This window comes from Gadus morhua, chromosome 13 (genome assembly GCF_902167405.1).
Source record: "Gadus morhua chromosome 13, gadMor3.0, whole genome shotgun sequence".
In the NCBI taxonomy this organism is placed as follows: Eukaryota; Metazoa; Chordata; class Actinopteri; order Gadiformes; family Gadidae; genus Gadus; species Gadus morhua.
Window position 1 is genome coordinate 15581414 of NC_044060.1, and position 18995 is coordinate 15600408.

The following is an 18995-nucleotide window of genomic DNA, read 5'->3' on the forward strand; positions in this document are numbered from 1 at the left end:
AGAACTGACTTTTCAGCACCGACTTTTCAGAGATTAAAAGTCCCACAAATTGCTTGAACTATTTATTTCATTCCATTGTTTCGTTGATATGCATTATTGAAAAGTTTCAAGCATATGGATTTAATGCAATATCCACAAACGGTTCAAAATGGTACCATGATATGCGGTCACAGGTACATAGTTATCACCTGACAAACATGTCACGGGTTGAAATCAAGGCAGTACAAATAGATAAAAATGTAGCTGAAGTTTCAAATGTCTTGTTTATTGTATTAACCAGTTCATTTCTCTTTTGTGAAAGTCACCAAAAGTCCAAAAAGGTTAAACGCAAGGTCACAGGCTAACAGTGGAGCTGTGTTGGGAACCAGCAGCAAAGAGATTCCAACTTTCTACCCATGTTAAATAGATTTAGTTGGCAGTTCCTTTTCTGCCCATTTTTTAAACTTGTGGAAGCACTTTTGCAGTACTGGGAGACACCATTTCTAACGACAATGGAGCTAGATTCTAAAAATATCAAAAGATGCCCAAAGCAAATACCTTTAACCCATAGTTGTGTTTTATCAAATTAAAATTTTTTAGTTTCATTTACTACAAATTGAGCAGAAATATTTTGCATACAAATCTTTAAATAGTTTAACCACATTAAGAAAAATACATTTGTTAATTTTTTTTATTAGTGAAGCCACAAGTTTTGCACATTATCCAAACAGAATACCTGAAATGTTGATATTTTCAGCACTTTCGGGTTAAAACAAGAGAAAAGGACAACCTAACAAGAGTGAAAAGTTTGGGTTAGGTGACCTATAGTTCAAAGATGTCCCTGGTCAGGTAGACTAAATAAAAGTGTATTCCAATTGCTCCAGGACATTCGTGTAATTTACTTGTGAGCTCTCCCTCAAGCCTAGAGAGACATCAGTGTTGAACCACCAACTGAAAGGGGGTATTTGCCATTAGTATGAGTGACAACATTTCATGGCTATTAATTTAGTTCATTATATTTAGCCGATTTGAATAGACTTTTCTAGCAGGTGAGGCTGTCAAAGAACCAAATATGGCGCAACTACAAAAAGTAAATTTGCAGCATGACCAAATTATACAAAAAGTATAGGAACTGTTCTAGCAGATATGTTTTAGAAGTCTCTTTTGATAGGCAGGGAATAATTGTCTTTGTCACCCTGTAGTCATGCCATCAAATCTGTTGGGCAAAGTACCGCTACTGATTAATCCAGTAGACTCACCAGTCAAGTCCCCCTAGTTAGAAAACGGAAGAAACCCAGTTAGTCATGTTAATTATTCTGTTGTTACAAATAAAGGCTAATGCTTTCCACATATTGCGATCCAAGTTACTGGCTGCAGTCTTGGATTTTATAGTTCTATATGAATAGATTCAATTTACTAAACTATTAATCATGCTTCAGAAGAATTAACCTTTCTTGGATGGCAGATCTACCACAAGCCTCCATTGCCACAACCTCCAGACGTCTTACGACAACTCCTCGACTACTGCAAGCCAACAAATTGGCTCTTGCACACCAGACACGCATTTCGCTTTATTTTAGGTTTTAAAGCATCTTAAAATACCCAAATCATCGCTCCAATACACAAGTCGGCTAATGGCCTACAAGGAAATGCTGAAGCTAGTGTTAGTGATGTCGATATAAATGGACAAGCTTGCGTGTACCAGAGGCGGACAGAGTACACAGCTTCCTTACTTGAGTAAAAGTACAGATACCCCTTGCTAAATTTTACTCAAGTACAAGTAAAAGTACTACAGTCAGATGTCTACTTAAGTAAAAGTACTGAAGTACTTGTTTTTAAAAGTACTTGAGTATCAAGAGTACAAGAGTATGTTTTCTAAATATTGCATTACTACTGCCACAGTGCTTACATTTATGTATAGAAACGTCCTACATGGAGTTATGAAAAATGTTAACACCTTGGAGACTGTACAAAGGAATTTAAAGTAAAATCAAGTAATTTTCATCTTTTTACCATGGCAATAGCACAATAGTATACAGTATAACAGTATACTCAAGAACATAAAAACAATTGCTCAGCTTACATAAATATGCGGTATCAGAAAAGAAAATTCAGCTAACAATTCTATGTATGCGTGAGTTTCTCCGTTTTTTTATCAATCAAATCAACAATCGTCTCTCATCTAATTCTGACCATGGAGTTGGCTTTGGCGGAAAGCGAAGGTGATTGCTGATAGGCTGAAGGCTGTCCTAATCAGTTTGAGAGGGAATCACGTCTGAGAGGGAAACAACAAATTTAGGGTTTCCGTGATTTTTCTTTTCTCCTTTTATTTTTCAGAAGGAGTGACGGGTACTCACGGTTATGGATAGAAATGTAACGGAGTAAAGAGTACAATATTTGCCTCTCAAATGTACTTGAGTAAAGTCATGAGTACTCCCAAAAAATGATACTCGAGTAAAGTACAGATCCCTCAAAATTGTACTTAAGTACTGTACTCAAGTAAATGTACTCCGTTACTGTCCGGCTCTGGCGTGTACAAATATGCAACTAGAATTGCAAGGTTCACAGCCCAGTTGCATAAGTGGTCGCAACCGTTGGATTGTAAGCAAGGGTAAAAAAAAAAATAAAAAAAAATTGCCACAAACTAGTCAACATGGTAAATTGAAAGCCTGTACAAAACAACCCTGGAATAGTCAAATGCAGCTGGCGGATGAATTAAGCCAAATTGCATAAACATCCAATGGTAAACAGTATACAAATACAATCAAGGTTGCACTCACACTAGGCCATCTGGCCGTGGCCGTCGCAACTGTTGCCTGGCCACGGTAGGCTCTTGTACATACGCCATCACGTCGCTAGCATCCAAACAATTCTACCAAACCTTAACCAACTAGTGAAAAATGGAACAAAACTTTAGCACACACCCAGTGACTAATCACCTTGTCGAGGGGTGTTCCAACGTGGTTTACCAGAGGGCCTTGTGGACTTAAAGTAAGCCACACATTTGACAGACAGCACCGAATGACGTTAAACTAAGCTAATCTACAGGTTACCAGTGCTAGCGCAATTACATGAGCATTTTGCACAATATTTGTACTCCAATGCTACGTAAAGCAGGCTTCTTCAGAAACCCGTAGCCTGCTACATTGAAGGGCAACTTTAACAAATCCTGACCAAGACCGAAAGATGGCTCTGGAAGCCACTACGGCCCACGCAGCAGATTACTGCGTGGACCGTGGTGGCTTCCAGATCAACCCTTCGGTGGACCATTCATACACATGTATTCCGAGGATGTTTTGAAGACACTGGAGTCCCATGGCACTAGATTCCTTTGAAGACTAAGTTGGTATGGGGGGGCCCAAAGGGGGCCCCCCCATAGATCTTGTCAGTCATCTAACACCTGTTAAGAAAAACACACACACACACACACACATCACAAGATACAAATCAGCAAAGCTAGGTTAACAAACAGCGGTGGCATGCATGTCAAGGTGCAAAGAGCAGGGATACTGACGGCTTGTGTCTGAGGAGACAGCCCAAAAACATCAACATTTAATAAAGGAAAATAACTTTTACTCACTGCGGTGCCATGTTGGTAGCAATATTTGTCTGGGCTGTTCAGTCAAATGCCCCCAAAAACAAACACGCAACAACGCATACTTTCAGTTTGTATAAAGTGACAATAGTGATCTGCAATCTAGATCGAAAACTTCCAACCCTCACTAAACTCAACCTCGATTGACACAGGCCGATGCGAAAAGTAAACTAAACCAATTGTGTTCACCTTTAATAAAGGAGTGCGTGACAGGTGATCTCAATTAAGAGCTAATCAGAAAGAACACACTGATCGGCCATGAGTGAGACTATCAAAACGAGGACGAGGATTTAACGGAATTGTTACCATTCAAATTCAAATTTCTTTATTATTGGATAGGCTATGATATCAAAAAAAAAAAAAAAAGTAAGTAATTTGACACTTCTGGGATGAGCCAATGATTCAAGAAATGTCTCGCATGTTTTCGACCGCTGAGAGGTAGCGGCTGTAGCGTAGTGGATTAGTATAAGACCCGAACGCCAGCGACCGGGGTTCAAATTCGCCGGTCTATCATCATGCACTTTACCTCCATAGATGTGGTGCCAGCATGGCCTTGAAAATATGGGTTCAAGTTCGAAATAAACACAAAAATATAATTCCATAAGCTTTAGTGAATAAGTATTCCATATGCATGAGAATTAGGACTTTTTAAGCTTCACATAAATTCGCGTCACTTGGGAGTCGAACCCCCCGCGCAAAAATTCAAGACTGACGCGCTACCTCCACTCTAGACTGCGGTCAAGCCAGCCGACTCATCAAGATCGGGGGTCAAGCCAGCCGACTCAGTTTTTTGCCGTACCTGTATATACTAGCCATTACGGTAATAGCGTCTCATAACTAGTTTCAAATAAAAGCATTCGTCGGGTACATACAAAAAGACAGTCAATGAAAGCAAATACTATCAAAGGAAGTGTACGGCCGTTGTGGTATTTACTTTCAAAATAAAAGCCCACCAAACATTCCAATATGAGACATATTACATATGATTTTGGATACGATTTAAAAGAAAATGCCCTGTTATTCCAGGCTCATTTCACTGCAGGGCGATAGTTCAAGACCCCACAGGGTCACCCAAGAAGTTTCAGGACATTCTGATGCGTAGTTTCAAAATAAAAGCCCACCAAATATGAGACATATTACATATGATTTTGGAAAGAAAATGCCCTGTTAGTGCAGGCTCATTTCACTTCAGGGTTATAGTTCACGACCCCATGGGGTCAGGCAAGAAGTTTCAGAACATTCCGATGTGGAGTTTCAAAATAAAAGCCCACCAAACATTCCAATATGAGACATATTACATATGATTTTGGATTCAATTTAAAAGAAAATGCCCTGTTATTTCAGGCTCATTTCACTTCAGGGTTATAGTTCACAACCCCATGGGGTCACGCAAAAGGTTTCAGAACATTCTGATGTGGAGTTTCAAAATAAAAGCCAACCAAAGTTTCCAATATGAGACATATTACATATGATTTTGGATTCAATTTAAAAGAAAATGCCCTGTTATTTCAGGCTCATTTCACTTCAGGGTTATAGTTCAAGACCCCATGGGGTCAGGCAAGAAGTTTCAGAACATTCTGATGTGTAGTTTCAAAGTAAAAGCCAACCAAAATCTCCAATATGAGACATATTACATATGATTTTGGATTCAATTTAAAAGAAAATGCACTGTTATTTCAGGCTCATTTCACTTCAGGGTTATAGTTCACGACCCCATAGGGTTAGGAAACTTTGGTTGGCTTTTATTTTGAAACTCCACATCAGAATTTTCTGAAACCTCTTGTGTGACCCCATGGGGTCTTTAACTATAACCCTGAAGTGAAATTAGCCTGAAATAACAGGGCATTTTCTTTTAAATCGTATCCAAAATCATATGTAATATGTCTCATATTGGAATGTTTGGTGGGCTTTTATTTTGAAAGTAAATACCACAACGGCCGTACACTTCCTTTGATAGTATTTGCTTTCATTGACTGTCTTTTTGTATGTACCCGACGAATGCTTTTATTTGAAACTAGTTATGAGACGCTATTACCGTAATGGCTAGTATATACAGGTACGGCAAAAAACTGAGTCGGCTGGCTTGACCCCCGATCTTGATGAGTCGGCTGGCTTGACCGCAGTCTAGAGTGGAGGTAGCGCGTCAGTCTTGAATTTTTGCGCCGGGGGTTCGACTCCCAAGTGACGCGAATTTATGTGAAGCTTAAAAAGTCCTAATTCTCATGCAATACTTATTCACTATAGCTTATGGAATTATATTTTTGTGCTTATTTCGAACTTGAACCCATATTTTCAAGGCCATGCTGGCACCACATCTATGGGGGTAAAGTGCATGATGATAGACCGGCGAATTTGAACCCCGGTCGCTGGCGTTCGGGTCTTATACTAATCCACTACGCTACAGCCGCTACCTCTCAGCGGTCGAAAACATGCGATACATTTCTTGAATCATTGGCTCATCCCAGAATTGTCAAATTACTTACTTTTTTTTTTTTTTTTATATCATAGCCTATCCAATAATAAAGAAATTTGAATTTGAATGGTAACAATTCCGTTAAATCCTCGTCCTCGTTTTGATAGTCTCACTCATGGCCGATCAGTGTGTTCTTTCTGATTAGCTCTTAATTGAGATCACCTGTCACGCACTCCTTTATTAAAGGTGAACACAATTGGTTTGGTTAACTTTTCGCATCGGCCTGTGTCAATCGAGGTTGAGTTTAGTGAGGGTTGGAAGTTTTCGATCTAGATTGCAGATCACTATTGTCACTTTATACAAACTGAAAGTATGCGTTGTTGCGTGTTTGTTTTTGGGGGCATTTGACTGAACAGCCCAGACAAATATTGCTACCAACATGGCACCGCAGTGAGTAAAAGTTATTTTCCTTTATTAAATGTTGATGTTTTTGGGCTGTCTCCTCAGACACAAGCCGTCAGTATCCCAGCTCTTTGCACCTTGACATGCATGTCACCGCTGTTTGTTAACCTAGCTTTGCTGATTTGTATCTTGTGATGTGTGTGTGTGTTTTTCTTAACAGGTGTTAGATGACTGACAAGATCTATGGGGGGGCCCCCTTTGGGCCCCCCCATACCAACTTAGTCTTCAAAGGAATCTAGTGCCATGGGACTCCAGTGTCTTCAAAACATCCTCGGAATACATGTGTATGAATGGTCCACCGAAGGGTTGATCTGGAAGCCACCACGGTCCACGCAGTAATCTGCTGCGTGGGCCGTAGTGGCTTCCAGAGCCATCTTTCGGTCTTGGTCAGGATTTGTTAAAGTTGCCCTTCAATGTAGCAGGCTACGGGTTTCTGAAGAAGCCTGCTTTACGTAGCATTGGAGTACAAATATTGTGCAAAATGCTCATGTAATTGCGCTAGCACTGGTAACCTGTAGATTAGCTTAGTTTAACGTCATTCGGTGCTGTCTGTCAAATGTGTGGCTTACTTTAAGTCCACAAGGCCCTCTGGTAAACCACGTTGGAACACCCCTCGACAAGGTGATTAGTCACTGGGTGTGTGCTAAAGTTTTGCTCCATTTTTCACTAGTTGGTTAAGGTTTGGTAGAATTGTTTGGATGCTAGCGACGTGATGGCGTATGTACAAGAGCCTACCGTGGCCAGGCCACAGTTGCGACGGCCACGGCCAGATGGCCTAGTGTGAGTGCAACCTTGATTGCATTTGTATACTGTTTACCATTGGATGTTTATGCAATTTGGCTTAATTCATCCGCCAGCTGCATTTGACTATTCCAGGGTTGTTTTGTACAGGCTTTCAATTTACCATGTTGACTAGTTTGTGGCAAGTTTTTTTTTTTTTTTTTTTTTTTTTTTTTTTTTTTTTTTACCCTTGCTTACAATCCAACGGTTGCGACCACTTATGCAACTGGGCTGTGAACCTTGCAATTCTAGTTGCATATTTGTACACGCCAGAGCCGGACAGTAACGGAGTACATTTACTTGAGTACAGTACTTAAGTACAATTTTGAGGGATCTGTACTTTACTCGAGTATCATTTTTTGGGAGTACTCATGACTTTACTCAAGTACATTTGAGAGGCAAATATTGTACTCTTTACTCCGTTACATTTCTATCCATAACCGTGAGTACCCGTCACTCCTTCTGAAAAATAAAAGGAGAAAAGAAAAATCACGGAAACCCTAAATTTGTTGTTTCCCTCTCAGACGTGATTCCCTCTCAAACTGATGAGGACAGCCTTCAGCCTATCAGCAATCACCTTCGCTTTCCGCCAAAGCCAACTCCATGGTCAGAATTAGATGAGAGACGATTGTTGATTTGATTGATAAAAAAACGGAGAAACTCACGCATACATAGAATTGTTAGCTGAATTTTCTTTTCTGATATTGCATATTTATGTAAGCTGAGCAATTGTTTTTATGTTCTTGAGTATACTGTTATACTGTATACTATTGTGCTATTGCCATGGTAAAAAGATGAAAATTACTTGATTTTACTTTAAATTCCTTTGTACAGTCTCCAAGGTGTTAACATTTTTCATAACTCCATGTAGGACGTTTCTATACATAAATGTAAGCACTGTGGCAGTAGTAATGCAATATTTAGAAAACATACTCTTGTACTCTTGATACTCAAGTACTTTTAAAAACAAGTACTTCAGTACTTTTACTTAAGTAGACATCTGACTGTAGTACTTTTACTTGTACTTGAGTAAAATTTAGCAAGGGGTATCTGTACTTTTACTCAAGTAAGGAAGCTGTGTACTCTGTCCGCCTCTGGTACACGCAAGCTTGTCCATTTATATCGACATCACTAACACTAGCTTCAGCATTTCCTTGTAGGCCATTAGCTGACTTGTGTATTGGAGCGATGATTTGGGTATTTTAAGATGCTTTAAAACCTAAAATAAAGCGAAATGCGTGTCTGGTGTGCAAGAGCCAATTTGTTGGCTTGCAGTAGTCGAGGAGTTGTCGTAAGACGTCTGGAGGTTGTGGCAATGGAGGCTTGTGGTAGATCTGCCATCCAAGAGGGGTTAATTCTTCTGAAGCATGATTAATAGTTTAGTAAATTGAATCTATTCATATAGAACTATAAAATCCAAGACTGCAGCCAGTAACTTGGATCGCAATATGTGGAAAGTATTAGCCTTTATTTGTAACAACAGAATAATTAACATGACTAACTGGGTTTCTTCCGTTTTCTAACTAGGGGGACTTGACTGAGTCTACTGGATTAATCAGTAGCGGTACTTTGCCCAACAGATTTGATGGCATGACTAAAGGGTGACAAAGACAATTATTCCCTGCCTATCAAAAGAGACTTCTAAAACATATCTGCTAGAACAGTTCCTATACTTTTTGTATAATTTGGTCATGCTGCAAATTTACTTTTTGTAGTTGCGCCATATTTAGTTCTTTGACAGCCTCACCTGCTAGAAAAGTCTATTCAAATCGGCTAAATATAATGAACTAAATTAATAGCCATGAAATGTTGTCACTCATACTAATGGCAAATACCCCCTTTCAGTTGGTGATTCAACACTGATGTCTCTCTAGGCTTGAGGGAGAGCTCACAAGTAAATTACACGAATGTCCTGGAGCAATTGGAATACACTTTTATTTAGTCTACCTGACCAGGGACATCTTTGAACTATAGGTCACCTAACCCAAACTTTTCACTCTTGTTAGGTTGTCCTTTTCTCTTGTTTTAACCCGAAAGTGCTGAAAATATCAACATTTCAGGTATTCTGTTTGGATAATGTGCAAAACTTGTGGCTTCACTAATAAAAAAAATTAACAAATGTATTTTTCTTAATGTGGTTAAACTATTTAAAGATTTGTATGCAAAATATTTCTGCTCAATTTGTAGTAAATGAAACTCAAATTTTTTAATTTGATAAAACACAACTATGGGTTAAAGGTATTTGCTTTGGGCATCTTTTGATATTTTTAGAATCTAGCTCCATTGCCGTTAGAAATGGTGTCTCCCAGTACTGCAAAAGTGCTTCCACAAGTTTAAAAAATGGGCAGAAAAGGAACTGCCAACTAAATCTATTTAACATGGGTAGAAAGTTGGAATCTCTTTGCTGCTGGTTCCCAACACAGCTCCACTGTTAGCCTGTGACCTTGCGTTTAACCTTTTTGGACTTTTGGTGACTTTCACAAGAGAAATGAACTGGTTAATACAATAAACAAGACATTTGAAACTTCAGCTACATTTTTATCTATTTGTACTGCCTTTGATTTCAACCCGTGACATGTTTGTCAGGTGATAACTATGTACCTGTGACCGCATATCATGGTACCATTTTGAACCGTTTGTGGATATTGCATTAAATCCATATGCTTGAAACTTTTCAATAATGCATATCAACGAAACAATGGAATGAAATAAATAGTTCAAGCAATTTGTGGGACTTGGCTGCTATTACATTATTACTCATTTTGGGGGTTATTTCAGTCTCTCCAACCTGCAGGTCGAGCAAAGAATCATGTGAATGGGAATATTCTATAAATGTCTTTATCATATTTCGTCTCAACTCTTCTTCTGCAGCCGCTTAAAGTCTCACTCCGAGAACCTTAAAATATGAATCAATCCATTAGAAGTATGAAAATATCTTCCCGGTGGCGTAACGGTGCAAACAAGGTGTGCTTTGACATCTACGTTTTGAGGTGATTGCAACAGTGCCACACATGATCATATTTGAATATGTTTCGGGGTAGTAATTAGCTGTCGATTTTGGAGGCCTTTATCAATAATGACCAGCTATAGATTTGCTTCCCGATGGAGATTTCTGACAAATTACATGTTATTTAGCATCTACACGTTAAGTTGAGTCCAATGAGATCAAGCTCGCCCTCTTGCTACACCGAGATCATGTCCTAGACCATAGGTGTACCATGTAAAATACATGTTACCATTTGCTAGAGTGTCATGCTTGGTGTCTTTGGACTCAGCTCAACTAGTACATGTTGAGGTGGGGATCGAACAATTTCAAAGGTCTAGACCCTTATATTGTATTTTAATTGTATTTGTTTATCATTTTTATTGATACAAATGAATAGATAGGTTTTTGTTAGACTTTTCTGTTCCTAAAAACACACTAACAAATTAAGTTTGACAAATTATTATTACATTAGTTTTTGATTACTATCTTTCCCTTACCTTATATATTATATATATATATATATATATATATATATATATATATATATATATATATTAGAGCTGTCAAGCGATTAAAATATTTAATCGTGATTAATCGCATTGATGTCATAGTTAACTCTAATTAATCGCGATTAATCGCAAATTATTTTTCTATGCTAAATATCCCTTGATTTTTTTTGTCCCATAATTCTTCTCATTTAAATTCTCTTATCAACATGGTGAAGTGCATCGGCTTGCCTTGTGCAAATGATTTTTTATTGATAACAACATTGGCATATACACTGATCAAAACAGGACGATACAAAAAAAGAGCCTATAGTGCAATTAAACGACTGCTTTGAACAAATGTCATTTGAACATAGCAGTCAGGCTACTGCTTCTTTGTTTTGAGCCAAAGAAAAAAAAAAAAAAGTTTTTTTTTTTTTTTTTTTTAATAATTGCGTTAATCGCGCGATAAAAAATTTAACGCCGTTAAATTTGGTTTGCGTTAACGCCGTTAATAACGCGTTTAACTTACAGCTCTAATATATATATATATATATATATATATATAGTTATTTCCTCTTTTCATAAAAGCAGAGTGTGAATTTCGCTCCATGCTATCTAAGAAGGGACTTGTGTCATTTTGTCATAGCCAACAGTGGACCCCGGTCATTAGAAAAAGTTATGTTATGCAAATCAACAGATAAAATGCATTCATTTAACCGTAGACTAAGCACACAAGTTTGTAGTTGTAAAAAAATAAAAACCTTATTAAGTTTAGATATTTGTGTTCATGACAACATTGTTGGGGCAACTTTAATTGCAAAATAACACTATGTATATACATATATATATATCATATTTTATTTAGATTGTTATTACCTCTTAAGAACTATCCATTTTGCTTATTTATTTTTTTACTCATCCATGATGGAGTGTGAACGTCACTCTATGCTATCTAAGAGAGAACTTCTGTCATTATGTATCAGCCAACAGTGGACCCCTGTCATTCCATACAGTACAAGTGTGGACCATTTTCTGTGATGCAAATCAACAATTCAAATGCATTTCTTTAAAAATAGATTGGGGACTGGAATACATTGTAAAATGGTAAATTAAGGCTAATTTGGGGATTGAATCATTTCAAAGGTCTAGACCCTTATATTGTATTTGTTTATCATTTTTATTGATACAAATTAATAGATAGGTTTTTTGTTAGACAATTCTATTCCTAAAAACACACTAACAAATCAAGTTTGACAAATTATTATTACATTAGTTGAGATTACTATCTTTCCCTTACAGTATATATAGTTATTACCTCTTTTCATAAAAGGAGTGTGAATGTCGCTCCATGCTATCTAAGAAGGGACTTGTGTCATTTTGTAATAGCCAACAGTGTCATCCAAATTAAATGTATTATTATTATTATTATTATTATTATTATTAGTGGACCCCTGTCACTACATACAAAAAAAGTGTGGAACTTTTAAAGCTGAGCCTTTTTTGTTTGCATGTTTCAAGAGACTTTACTAAGTAGTCTGTTTAACAGCCCTCTACACTCTGACAGACAGTGTTTGAAGCGACGTGTGTGGATTGGTCGTTGAAAATCAAGCTCTGGCCAGCAGAGGCGCTATAGAGTATTGACTAAACACTCACACACTTTCAGCTCCCCTCTTGGCAAAAGTTGTGAAAATGCGTCAAAATATTTTAGGCATGTTTTTAGGTTGATTTAAGGCATGACCAAAAGGGGACCTGAAAAATGTCCCCTCTTGGCTCGGAGGTCCCCTGTTGGTGAAGGTGTTATGACGCCGAAGTCCACTGTTGGATAGTTAGGCGAGTACACACACACACACACACACACACACACACACACACACACACACACACACACACACACACACACACACACACACACACACACACACACACATACCGGGCTCTCTGGAAAATAGCCTCCCACTCCCACTTGTACCACAGCTAAGTTCAACCTCACAGGAGGACCCGGTTGTTTTCTTACCAATGACAGTACAGTCCCTCCCCACCTTTGTGCTCCAGAAGCCAAGTGGCACCTGGTGGTCCTTTCATGCTATGCCCCTCGCCTCTCTCTGCCTCTTCCAGGGGAGGCTGCACGACCCTCAGGGCATGGGCATCATCCCCAGGATCGCAGAAGACATATTCAAACACATATTCGCCATGGACGAAAACCTAGAGTTCCACATCAAGGTTGGCTCAAAGGCTACTACCCCCTCCTATGCTGAACGCCCACATGCTGTCCGCCTTACCCCGCGAGGGAATTGTACTGCTTGTGTAATGTGTACGCTTCCGTGCTTTCTGCTGTCTTTCTTGTTTCCAGTTGTCATCGTGTTTCTCCCATTCTAGTCTGTAATGTCTGCATACCTCATAACTTCTTTATTTTCTTCTCTAGGTGTCCTATTTTGAGATCTATATGGACAAAATCCGGGACCTGCTGGATGGTGGGTTTGTGATTAATCGCCTTTCAAAAATTATAATGTGAAATGTGCATTCTGTTGCAAAGACAAAGTCGCTGTTTCCATCACTAGACACATGGAACATTAAATATGTATAGAACATCGGTTCACGATTCTAGTAATAGGTTAAAGCTACATGGTTCATACATCTTTGCTTACAGACAGTTGGTCTCTCTAATGAACAGCTGAAAACAACAAATCACATCAAAAGGCAGCATATGTTGACGTAACTTTATAACACATGCTGTATCTCTAGTATTACTTTTAGCACTTTCAGTTTGCATATATGGTCTCCAATGAGTTTACTTGTGAAACTGTGCTAACTTTGCTAACGTAATATCATTTATTAAATGCTAAGCAATCTACTTAGAGCCGCTGCCGCCGGCATACTGTCTGTGGACAAAGACAGTAAGCTTATTTTCAACTTACAACATCTTACCGAAGCACCACACGTTTGTGAATGGTTTCTGTTGTGAATGCAGCGATATGTACACCTTGGGTGTTTGGGAAATAAATCCTGTTAGGGATTGTGACAAGTACATGGAGGGGCAGGCAGAGAGCTGTAATGCAATGCTGTTCTGATCACATCTCTAATGAGGTCACAGCCAGACGTGATGCCCCCCCTCCCCCCCTCCCTTAACCTCCCCTCCATCTGTATGCAGGGGAGCAGCTAGCGGGAGACAAGGAACATTTAGACACTTAATACCAAGGAGAGCCAGACAAGTGTGATGAACAGGACAGATAACAGCAGCACAGACCCAGACACAACAATGAGACACCCAATGCTTCTTCCGTCGAGAGTACACCTGTGCGTGCACATGCGCATGCACACATGCACATATGTGCACACATATGTGAGCACCTGAAGGCTCCAGAGTCGTGGGAGACATTGATGGATGAGGGGTGACGATAAGGACTGGGGTGACGTGTGTGCTGTGAGTCTCTCTGACGTTGTGTCACTTCAAGCCATCGGTAAATAGAACGCAATGAGAAAGAGGATGACAGGAATTTATCGTCATTTATTTTTCAAAATGTTCAAGTCTGTCCTTCAGAAATAAGAGCATAATATATGTATACATATCCAGAAATTCTCCCTCTCTCTTTGTTTTGATTTTTCAAGTCAATCACACACACAATTTCAATGTTTATCTTTATCACACACACAGACACACCACACACACATACACACTCACACACACAAACACACAATAACACATACTCATGCATACCCCCACTCAACACATGCACACACACACACACACACACGCACGCACACACACAGAGAAACACACACACGCACACACTATCCATATTCATGTTTTAATCCATGCTTATACAAATGCAGGTAATGCAGTGTTCCTGATAATGGCTTTTTCCTCTGCTCTCTCTTTGTCATCACAGTGACTAAAACTAACCTGTCGGTGCATGAAGACAAGCACAGAGTGCCCTATGTGAAGGTGAGCCTGACATATTGTGTGTGTGCTTTTTAGCCCGGCTGCATATTGGTGTGTGTAATTTGTGTATGTATTCTAAATGTGTTTGGGAGAGAGAGAGAGAGAGAGAGAGAGAGAGAGAGAGAGAGAGAGAGAGAGAGAGAGAGAGAGAGAGAGAGAGAGAGAGAGAGAGAGGGCAATAGAGAGCAAGTCGGAAAAAAAGTGTGTGCATAGTTTTGTTTGGAGGTAAGATTGCTTGTGTATGGATGCATGCATTTTTGGTTTTCATTGCGAAAAGTTCACACACGAACGCACACACAATCACACGTGTTTGCCTCCTGTGACACAGGGCTGCACGGAACGATTTGTGACAAGTCCAGAGGAAGTGATGGATGTCATTGACCAAGGCAAATCCAACCGCCATGTTGCAGTCACCAGTGAGTCATAATATCTCTCTCTCTCTCTCTCTCTCTCTCTCTCTCTCTCTCTCTCTCTCTCTCTCTCTCTCTCTCTCTCTCTCTCTCTCTCTCTCCGTCTCTCTCTCTCTCTCTCTCTCTCTCTCTCTCTCTCTCTCTCTCTCTCTCTCTCTCTCTCTCTCTCTCTCTCTCTCCCTTTCTCTCTCTCTTTCTCTCTCTCTCTCTCTCTCTCTCTCTCTCTCTCTCTCTCTCTCTCTCTCTCTCTCTCTCTCCCTTTCTCGCTCTCTCCCTCTCTCTCTCTCCCTCTCTCTCTCTCTCTCTCTCTCTCTCTCTCTCTCTCTTTCTCTCTCTCTCTCCGTCCCTCTCTCTCTCTCTCTCTCTCTCTCTCTCTCTCTCTCTCTCTCTCTCTCTATCTCCGTCCCTCTCTCTCTCTCTCTCTTTCTCTCTCTCTCTCCGTCCCTCTCTCTCTCTCTCTCTCTCTCTCTCTCTCTCTCTCTCTCTCTCTCTCTCTCTCTCTCCGTCCCTCTCTCTCTCTCCCTCTCTCTCTCTCTCTCTCTCTCTCTCTCTCTCTCTCTCTCTCTCTCTATTACACGCTGACATCCCTGGAATACTGAATGTGTTGTCCCTCACCATACGGCGCCTTGGTTGGAAGGTACGAGATGAGGTTCAGATTAAGGCGTGAAATGACTCGCTAGCACCGCTGCCGGGTCTGTGGCTAACAAGAACTTGATCGATAGAGTCGTTAGCTTCCCTGGCATTTGTGTGACGTTCTGTATGTGGCGTTTCAATGAGATCCGTGCCCCCGTCTCCCTTGCCTCCTCTTTTTCTTGGCCTTTCCTCTTTTTTTTCCGCTTCTAATTGGACTGTACCCTGCCCTGTCCTTTTTCTTCACTTTGTGTTCTGTTCTGGTTTTCCCTTTCCCCTCCTCTCCTCTTCCTCGTATCTCGACTATGTCCTGTCTTCCTCTTGATCCCTCTCATCCTCCTCCTCCCCTTCCTCTCCTCCTCTTCCTTTCCTTCATTGTCCACTCCTCTCATCCTTGCCTCCTCCTCCTCTGTCTCTCCTCCTCCTTTCACCTCCTCCTTCTCCTCCTCCGCTCCGCTTTCTCCTTCCTTTCTCCGTCTCTCTTCCTCCTCCTCCTCCTCCTCCTCTCCTTCTCTTCATCTACTCCTTCTCTTCCTCCTCCTTTCCTCATTGCCTCTGCCTCCTCTCCACCTCCCTTCCTCCCCCTCCTCCTCCTCAGATATGAACGAGCACAGTTCCCGCAGCCACAGCATCTTCCTGATCAACATCAAGCAGGAGCACGTGGAGACGGAGCAGAAGATCTGCGGGAAGCTTTACCTGGTCGACCTGGCTGGCAGTGAGAAGGTAAACACAATCAAAACATTTGCAGGAGACATCTTTCTTCACCCCGTAGAGATGCTGTGCTTTCTAAAAAATTGGTCACCTTCTTTCGTACATGATATAACAAGATTTACAGCATAATAAGAAAAAACATTGTGGCCTACAAAAATATATAGGACAGCAGTGGACTATTTTCATATGCGGGGAGTACGTATTTCTTTCTATCTAAGACACTCTCCACGCGTTGTAACTCATCGAATAACCTCTGGTTAAGCTGAATATTTTAAAGCGGAACACTGCTCAGTACTATTATTGTTAAAAAGCGTGTCGCTGACAAATTGTCAGTCTTCCACATTAAGTCAGTTTTCATAAAATATTTGCACTATTGACATAATTTGACCGTGAATCCCCGACCCGTGGCGGTAATGGTCCAAGTTCTCCATGCTTTTTGGAACGAGAATTTAGTTGAGGGTTATATTCCTGACCTCGATTTAAACTTGCAGAACTCGTGTACGAAGAAGCACTCTCTCATATTCTAAAATAGCTCAGCGCGACGGATCCCCTTTAGGAGCATAAGTCATTAATGCAGGGTTGTGTTGATGTTCTTCACTGAAACGGAAAGTGGAAGAACATCATAAGGGGAGGGGGGGGGGGGGGGGGGGGGGTGAGCATATCTGTCCATGGAAGCTAACCGGGGGATGTGTACATGCAGAAATTATTAGTGAAAGATCCAGCCGACTGACTGAGGTGATAGGCTCACTGTAATTACTGTAAGTCTGTTTTGGGCTTAGTTCAAAAGGAAAAAAGAAATCGAAAATTCTTTAATTTCTCTTCCCTAATTACAGCAGGTGTACTAATTACAGCATTTAAATCAGATGAACTTGAGGGGAAGGTGTACCACCTGCGGAAGGCGGGCTGATTAACATAGCACTACCTTGAATGAAGCGTAGTAGACCCCCGCCGCCCCAGTCTATTGATCCTTGTCAACCTGTTCCAGCGTGTCTGCCATTGCCCGTTTGTTTTCGAGGACAGAATCCTTCTGTGGGTCGCTCGAGGGTGGACTTAGAAAAGAGGTACAATTCGAGATGGAACCCAACAACACAGCGGAAAGTAATTGCTTCCAAAGTGAAAAACAAATCTCCATGAATCCGTCTCGTGCTAAGAGAAAAATCAATTGTGCACCTCGACGTGGCTCATAAGCGCTGGATCAACAGAGTGCAACCTCAGCAGCCGCACAAGCCCACAACTAGGCCACGGACGCCATTGCTCCATTTCAGTGGAAGAGTGTATCGCATTGATGCTATTGATGTGGAAGTTAAAAGTGTGTCCCTTGAGACAAAACATTTAACCAGGTTTGCTTAGAGCAGCTGAAGGCCATTCTCCCTTTATAGTTGCTGACTGCGTGCGCTTTCCCCACTAATAACCGTGGTCTGAAGCTACCTACACAACCACCCGTGTTGTTCCCATAGGGGCGACACACGAAGAGAGATGCGCTCTAGTAACTCCATAGAATTTGAAGCCACACATAATGCCTTCACTGCCCATACACAGTAAGTGTATGGAAGCCACTGTCACACATCGCACGAGCAGTGCGATGATGCCATTTGCCATACACATCCTTTTCTCTCTCGGTTGTTGCTCCTGTTTCCTTCTCTGTTTCTGTCAACATGATGCTATCCTGCTGTACATTGATTGGTGCGCTGCTATTCGGAGAGCAACTTCACATCCAGCCTGAGCTGCGTGGCCTGTGTGTGTTTGTGACAGGTCAGCAAGACGGGAGCAGAGGGAGCGGTGCTGGATGAGGCCAAGAACATCAACAGGTCTCTGTCCGCCCTGGGGAACGTCATCTCTGCCTTGGCTGAGGGCACGGTAATCAGAGAGCCCCTTCTTCCTTCCCCTTGTCCTATACTTCCCTCTTTCTTTCAGGCTCCTGCCTAGCTCCTCCCTCCCTTCCTTCCCTCTGTCTGGCTCCTGCCTAGCTCTGTCCTTCCTTCCTTCCTTCCTTGCTTTCTTCCTTTCTTCCTTCCTTCCCTCTGTCTGGCTCCTGCCTAGCTCCACCCTATCTTCCTTCCTTCCTTCCTTCCTTCCTTCCTTCCTTCCTTCCTTCCTTCCTTCCTTCCTTCCTTCCTTCCTTCCTTCCTTCTTTCCTTCCTTCCTTCCTTCCTTCTTTCCTTCCTTCCTTCCTTCCTTCCTTCCTTCCTTCCTTCCTTCCTTCCTTCCTTCCTTCCTTCCTTCCTTCCTTCCTTCCTTCCTTTCTATCCGTCTCGTTCCTATCTAAAGTGACTAGACTGCCTCCAGCAAGTCCCTTTCAAGGTTTAATTCTGTGTTTTCATTGAGAGAGGGAGAGAGTGTGCTCACACTGACGGCAGCAGTAACTGTAAACGGTGCTGTCAGCAATGTTTCAATAGGAACCTTTCTGAATATAATACTATAATGATAATTTTGCATGGAAATGTTTTGCTTGTGTGGATTCATTCACACCAGCAGTCAGGTCATGCACAAAACCACGCAGCCCTTGTCAAGCTGATATTCCAGTTACATCTTCTAATTCACATTCTCAAGGGTGGATAACCAACTTTGAAGGCACGCCACATTGCTATAAATATGTGTTGA

The 18995-nt window shown here is 41.0% G+C and overlaps 1 protein-coding gene across 1 annotated transcript in view; it reads left to right on the forward strand.

The window, feature by feature from the left end:
• The window catches only part of kif5ab (kinesin family member 5A, b), a 70093-nt gene that overhangs the window by 19222 nt on the left and 31876 nt on the right, over positions 1 to 18995 (forward strand). Inside the window, exons 4-9 of the mRNA XM_030374757.1 lie at positions 12819 to 12923; positions 13126 to 13174; positions 14591 to 14646; positions 14972 to 15059; positions 16282 to 16406; positions 18147 to 18251. Of these exons, the coding sequence (XP_030230617.1) occupies positions 12819 to 12923; positions 13126 to 13174; positions 14591 to 14646; positions 14972 to 15059; positions 16282 to 16406; positions 18147 to 18251 (528 nt within the window). The remainder of the gene's footprint in view (positions 1 to 12818; positions 12924 to 13125; positions 13175 to 14590; positions 14647 to 14971; positions 15060 to 16281; positions 16407 to 18146; positions 18252 to 18995) is intronic.